Consider the following 6,752-nt stretch of genomic DNA (forward strand, 5'->3'; position numbering starts at 1 on the left):
AGTGTGGATGTTGATGGTAACGAAGGGATGTCCAGAGGACAGGTCAGGATTGAGCTCATCCTGCTGGGTCATGAAAACCAACCCCAACCCAAACGGCTGGCCGAGCTGCAGCTCCGTGGGTCAGCAGCTTCACCAGGACATTGCTGTGGGTCAGGTCAAGGAAAGCTTTGCCCAGGAACTGGATGTCACTTGCTGCCAGACCTTAATGTTAGGGAGAAAATCCTGTCTCGGCAAAGACACGGACAAGCCAGAATCGCTCAGTTACAAGCAAACCTTTAATGAATTTGACCTCTTTTTAAAAGGTGTTTTTTCTTAGCTCCACAGCAGTTCGTCAACCACGGAGATGTTGGCAACCTGCGGCAGACTGCGATAGACCGAGTTCCAGAAGGTCACGTACCGGGTTTTCAGATTCTGCTTCACAGAGTTCTGGTTTATCTTATTGTTGATTTCCAGATAGTAAGTGGCCTCACTGGTGTAGGGTGGCCAGGTAACGGGCACCTCTGAATTCCCCTTATTGGGATCACTGGGAAAAAACAAGAAACAGAAGTTCAGTTTTATCAGAACAGCTTGTGGATGCAGCAAGATTTGTGGTGTTTGGCAGGGATCCCATCTGCTCAAGTGAGGCTTTAAGTGAGTCCAAAGAGAGAGTACGATATTGGGGCAAGTGACAGCAATCCTGCCTGCTAGGAGCAACTTGCCAACCTGCAGTCTCCTCCCTTGGTCCTCACTAGCATCAGCCTTAGCTGCAGACAGGGGCTTAACTCCTGTCTGAATAGCAGGATTAAAAAAATAGCATAATTAAGTTTAAGCAGAGTTCACAAGTTCTGAAAATGCTTCTGCTGTCCCCAGGGATTACCTGGATGAGAAGGACCCAGAGCAAATTCCACCACTGGGAGACATAGAGCCAGGCTCTATACAGAAGTATAGAAAGAGGACTCCTCACTTTTGGGAATTGCTCCTGAGACGTTGATAGTCAAAAGCAGGAGGTTGAAGTGCTAAAGCAAGCCCCAAATGTGGAATCAGAATCACTCACCCCGTCCTGGCAAAATTGGTCCAGTAAGCAATCATAGCTTTTGAGACAGTCCTGTGCTTGGGCAGGTAGCCCAGGGGGGTGGTGAAGGGTTTCCCAAACACGTACTGCAAGTCATCAGCATGGTCTGCCCCTACCCAGCTTGGGTAGACGGGCATTCGGGATGGCTGGGAGAACACGTAGCTGTATGTCTTGGCATTCCTAAATTCCTGGGGAAAGAAAATAGACTTGCTAAGGAGCTGCGAGTGGTGAGCAAAGGAGTGTGGATTCATAACCACACTCCAGACACCAGCGGAGCCAGAGATTCAGCCCTGGAAGATGGTCACATGCATCTAAGAGGTGCTCTCAGGAGAAAACATCCTTCTATCTGGTAATTTCTCCCATTTCTCATTCTCACTCTAACCCTCCTATCATCCAACTATCATGTCTTGTGACATCAAACATTGCCAGGATGAAGTCTGAAGTTTTTAAGAACCAAACCTTGTTTTAATAGAAATTTTAAACAAGTTCCTAGCATGACTTCCTTGCAGCATTAGAGAAATTGTGTTTGTATGATCCATGCGTAAGTGTATACTCAGTACCAAAAAGCTTGTCTCCTTCAAGTTCAACCCTCTTAACGTGTTCCCCAGCCCCCTGTGCTGGCAATGCAGCATTTCAGCCCCCAGGCAGGCTTTGGGCTCCTGCCAGGGCAGAGCTGCTCACCGGGCATTCTGCAGGTGCAGATTCAGTGCCCACTGCGTGGGAACCAGGAAGATGTAGTCAGTAATCAGGTCCACTACTGTCTTCTTCATGACCTCCTGGTCTGGTTTGTCTTCCCATGCTTGCGTGTAGAGATTGTATGTTGCGTTGGCTCCACGTTCGCCTCTGTCCACAGTAAGTCCTTTGATCAAATTATAGACCTCCTCCCTGAAAAGACAAGTAGTATCAACAAATTACAGACCGGCATCTTCAAGTGGGGCAGGGTTCATGGAAATGGATCCCAGCCCCCATTGACGTTCACTTCCAACCCTGTGGCTAGCAAAAGTTCGGTGGAATAAAAGCCAGTGATTTCATTCCAGGTCTTAGATGGCAGGTATGTTCTTCCCAGATTTCTCAGCAGAACAGCTTGGGGCCAAATTGGCCACAAGCTCCTTCTGTCCACAAAGAAGAGTCTTATGGGGCAGGCACCCAGCATGCCTGGCATGTACCTGCCAAGCCTACTGCTGGTGCTGAGTTCAGGAGCACTTTAAAGGTGCATGGGGAGGCTTCACCACTAGCTGGTCCTTTCTCTTGAAGGCTCTGGTCTTGGCGACATATGCCCTTGGCACCCTGGCTTGAAGTGAGATCCTGTTTTGAAAGTAGTGCCCTATCTACTCAGGTCTAAGTCCTTGGAGTTTGGGGGCTGCATTAAAGATAAGGTTACTCCTATTAAGGGTTTTAAGAGCATGCTTTACTTACGGAGTGATTTTCACAAGTGGGCGGTTGATAGCAGGTAAATCAATGCCAGCAAAGATGTGTCCATCCATGTTATTGACCCCAGCAATGTAGTCAATGTCAGCAGCATTGGCAAAGAGGTTCTCAGGCATGTCTGGGAGGAAGTCTCCATCGATGACTGGAGTGAGGGCAAGTGTGTGAACCAAGGGAGCTGCAGCAGGAGACAAAACCAGAGTCTGTCAGAAGCTGAGAAAACACAGAAGTGTGGCCTGGCATATCTGCTGACTCATGGAACTGTAGAAGGGATAGGCTGAGGTGAATGAGAGCTTGGGCAGTAACTTCAGCATGGGTAGGATGTCATCTAAGAGCAGGGTGACCACAGGATTAAGTTCAGTAAACCTCATGCTTGTAGGTGGAGAAGAGCAGGAGATCTACCAGCCAAGTACCAGCAGGTAACATCAAAAATTCCTCTCCTCCACCCAGTCCCTACCCAGCCAAAAGTAGGGAAGAGCAGGACTTCTCCTCCCCATCCTATCTGGCTGGCTCCAGCCAGTGCAGCTGCACAGCAGTGGCTTGGACACTCTCTTGTCCTGAGTACAGCTAAATACTGGGGCTATTTACTAGGAGCAGTAGGAGAGCAAGTGGAGGAGCGTCTTCTTGGGAATGAAATTCCAACAGGCAGTAAAAGCAGAAGCATTCCCTACCTGGTGTGAGAGTTCTACACTCCACCCAGCGACTCAAAGGAAAATAGCAGGGTTGTGCTCAATTATTTTTTTGTTTGTAAGCTGTGTTCTGGAATTGCTCTTGCTGCTTTCACAGAACAGAAAGCCCAAGCAGTTGTTTTGGAGCCAAGGCATGGCCCCTCCTTAGTTCCTCTGCCACCACTGCCATTGCACAATGAACAGTGTTCATTCAGCGTGATGTGCACCTGCCTATGGAAGGGCAACTGCGAGATCTGTCCTTATTGTCCCCTTTCTGAAGGACACAAGCAATGCTTCAACACTCCTGGAAATCATCTCAGTGTCCTGTCAAGAGCGTGGTGAGCCTTGTGTGGGTGGTGGACCACAGCACGGGCTGGGGGACTTACAGGGCAGATCAGTCAGCTGCAGGTGGTAGGCCAGTGTCAGGGCTTTGGGGTCAGTGATGCGCAGGCAGTTGGCCAAGATGGTGCTGTTGTCTGTGGGGCAGCCCACCTTTTTTCCAAGCTGCAGGAGGAGAGAGAGAGAGAGAAACCTCATTACCTTCCAAAGCCAGGCTTCATTGCTGGCACAGAAGCAGAGGAGTGGTTGGTTTTAATCTGAAAGCAGTGTGTATCCAAAGCTCTGTTTGGCAGCGTGGATCCTGTTGAATCCCTTGCTAGTGATGCTCTTTTCTAGAGAATCACTTTTTTTTTTTTCCATTCCTTCAGCAAAACTTGCACGTTACCTTTTTAGCCCAGGCGAGCGGTTCTTTCTGGATGGCCCAGCTGCAGAGACCGACGCCGCTCTGGCTGATGGCTCTCTTGAACAGTCCCTTGTTCTTTGGGGTTAACGTCTGTGGTGCAAAATAGAAACAAGGGGGTTTCAGGTACAAAATCCCGAAGAGACCATCACCTGCCAGACCATCACCTGATACCCTCACAGCTTGTGCACCAGGCCCAGGGAAGCTGCCAGCTCTTGTGCTATTTAACCATCTCAGCAGTTAAAGTTAAAAGGTGATATGGTGAGAAGAGGAGCAGAGTAGAGGGCACATGGCAAGTAAATGCTATTTCACCAGAGGTCCCAAAAGCAAGGACACATGCCTGCAGTGGTGGGACTGATTAAACTGAAGAAGAAGGAGGAGCTACAAAGCAAAGAGGCTGAACATTGCTGTCCCTGGACAGGAGAGGATGTTAATCAGGCAGTATGTGGAGGAAAGCGGTGGAGTGCCAAGGGGACCATCTCTCCCATTTACAGAGAAGTGGCTCTGGTGAGGTCCAACAAGGACAACATACCTGCAGGGAGACACTAACAGCACCGGCTGATTCCCCAAAGATGGTGATGTTTTCTGGGTCACCTCCAAAGGCCTTGATATTCCTCTTCACCCAGGCAATAGCCATGTGCTGGTCCTTCAGCCCATAGTTCCCTGAGCAGCAGAGAGCACCCACCATTGAGCAAGGGCACAGCAAAGCTGATAAGCTGGGGACCCATGACAGGGTCCCCTGAGGAGGAGGCAGTTACCGTACCTGGCAAGTTTGCGTCTCCAGTGCTGAGGAAGCCCAGGGGCCCCAGGCGGTAGTTGACGGTCACTACGATCACATTGCCCCGCACAGCAATCTCCTCGCCATCATAGAGGTAGTTATCAAGGAAGTTGGCTCCCTGGCTCCCTCCTACAAGGAAGGCGCCACCGTAGATCCAGACCATCACTGGCATGTTGGTAGAGACTGGGGGGTGAAGAAGAAAAACAGTGTGACCACAATATAGCTAGAAGGTGTTGTCCATCCATCCCCATACCCACTCGCTGAGCATTGCTCCACCTGGGCATGAACAGACATGATGCTCTGCAATAGCCTATGGCCAAGTCTATGCTCTGTAGAAGAGTTTGAAACTCCCAACAGGCTGCAGCTGAGGGACATTGGTTGACGTGGCTCCCTCCTAGCCCTCTGAAAATCAGTACTCCTGCAGTTGCCCACTATGGGAACGTAGCTGCTGAGAGATGCTCCAGAGCAAATTGTCCACAAAAGGCAACTGAGAATCCCCTCCCCAGGTCTCCACCAAGCACATACCCTGTTTCTTCTTTTGAGGGATCCAGATGTTCAGATAGAGACAGTCCTCGCTCCCACGCACATCAGTTTGTGTAAGCGTCATCTGCATGCAGCGATTTTTGAATTTGTTTGCCTGCAATGTTCCTGAGAGGAGAGAGGGAAGACAGCAGGTCCTAGTTAGAGGCATCAACTCCATCCTTTCGTGGCAAGCTGCCTGTCCATCCATCCTCTCCTCTGTGAGTTCAGTGCAGAGGCAGCAAAGTGTCCCTAGCCACTGTGATGGGTCTGAGGGAGTGACAAAGTGGCACCCTTTCCCATGTGAACTAGTTCTGGATAGCCAAGGCATGGGGAGGGGAGATGCAGGTGCCATGCTTTGGGTTTGTTACTTCATGTGGTTACTTGAGTTGCTTGGGTACACTTAGACACAGACTCTCATACCCACCATGAGACTAAGAGCTTTTTCTTTGTGCTGCTCTAGTAGATGAAAGCAGGCAACAACGTTTGGTTTGTCAATAACGGACTAAAGAGAGAGAAGCAAAAATAAAAGCCCAAACCAAAAGCATTCAAAAGCTGGATCTTACCATCCCAGCCAGGGTGAGGTTGGGGGTCTTCCAGAGTCTTTGGAGGGGCAGCAAAGGGGATTCCTCTGAAGATGTCGATGTAGTCCCCAAAGAGTCCCAGTTTTTTATTCTCACCTTCCACAAAACCGCCTTCGGTGTACACCACGCCCAGCTACATGTGGTATCATTGAGAAGAGAAAATCCATTCCACAGTCCTTCATGTCTCTGTCTTCTCATGTTGCCAGTATTCACACCTCACCCTGCCCAGTCCCCCAGATGGGCCCACTTGCAGCGCCCCTTCCTCAGCCATCCCTTTGGACCCTTGTGGAAAGCCCACACGTAGCTGCCGCTGGAGATGTGCCCATGGAGATGTCCTTCAGGCTGCCCTGCTGCAGGCAGCAGCAATTCCTCTGCACTTCCAAACATAAATAGCAGAGGGTGAGGACTTTCAGCCTTAAGGTGTAAACCAGGCCAGACCTGACACAGAATTGTGCAGGAACTCTTGGAAGAATATTGTGGAGAGCCTTTGCCATGTTTAGGGCAGGATAACACCCTGCCTTGGCTGTCACAGCTCTTTTTCATGGGCTCCAGACCAGACATAGCAAGAGTTTGCTCATTTAGACAGAAACAGGCAAAAATATCTTACAAAACCATAAGAAATGCTTTTGTACTTACAGATGCAGCCCATGCTGTGCCAAGGTAGGAGCACAAGGCAAAGCACAGGATCTCCCAGCGAGCCATGGTGAGTGCACACCTGAAGAGACAGTCCCCAAATGGAGGTGTACATATATATAGCTAGGAGTGAGGTGGTGTGTCAATGCCGTGACCCAGTCTTGGCTCTAAGATAAACCAATGGAGCCTCTATGCACTTGTCCTTCAGAAGGCTGAGGTCAAACCATGGCTGAGGTAGACTGGCGTCACTGTGTGAGAGCCCTGCAGATGTTGCTTTCATGGCTGGAGGTCAAACCTAAGGAAATATCTTAGTCTAACCAAACTCCAGAGAACATAAAAATATGCTGAAGGTTTG

General features: G+C 49.7%; 1 protein-coding gene across 1 annotated transcript; it reads right to left on the reverse strand.

Moving 5' to 3' along the window:
- Positions 1-312: 312 nt before the first annotated feature.
- Positions 313-6,466, reverse strand: CEL (carboxyl ester lipase). Its single transcript, XM_010177260.1, has 11 exons — positions 6,401-6,466; positions 5,747-5,897; positions 5,187-5,309; positions 4,647-4,844; positions 4,416-4,546; positions 3,869-3,976; positions 3,531-3,648; positions 2,468-2,654; positions 1,733-1,936; positions 1,034-1,231; positions 313-523 (listed from the first exon to the last, which is right to left on the reverse strand). The coding sequence occupies exons 1-11, from the start codon at positions 6,464-6,466 to the stop codon at positions 313-315; spliced, it is 1,695 nt and encodes a 564-aa protein (XP_010175562.1).
- Positions 6,467-6,752: the final 286 nt, after the last annotated feature.

The sequence above is a fragment of the Antrostomus carolinensis genome, unplaced genomic scaffold (genome assembly GCF_000700745.2).
Source record: "Antrostomus carolinensis isolate BGI_N321 unplaced genomic scaffold, ASM70074v2 scaffold23130, whole genome shotgun sequence".
Classification (NCBI taxonomy): Eukaryota; Metazoa; Chordata; class Aves; order Caprimulgiformes; family Caprimulgidae; genus Antrostomus; species Antrostomus carolinensis.

Bases quoted from the DNA above. Each gene is read 5' to 3' on its own strand.
- CEL (XM_010177260.1), bottom strand. From the start codon at position 6,466: ATGGCTCGCTGGGAGATCCTGTGCTTTGCCTTGTGCTCCTACCTTGGC. The intron at 4,845-5,186 runs GTATGTGCTTGG...TTCACCCCCCAG, and splicing joins CCCTCAAAAGAAGAAACAGG to TCTCTACCAACATGCCAGTG. The intron at 524-1,033 runs GTGAGTGATTCT...GTTTTTTCCCAG, and splicing joins ACCAATTTTGCCAGGACGGG to TGATCCCAATAAGGGGAATT.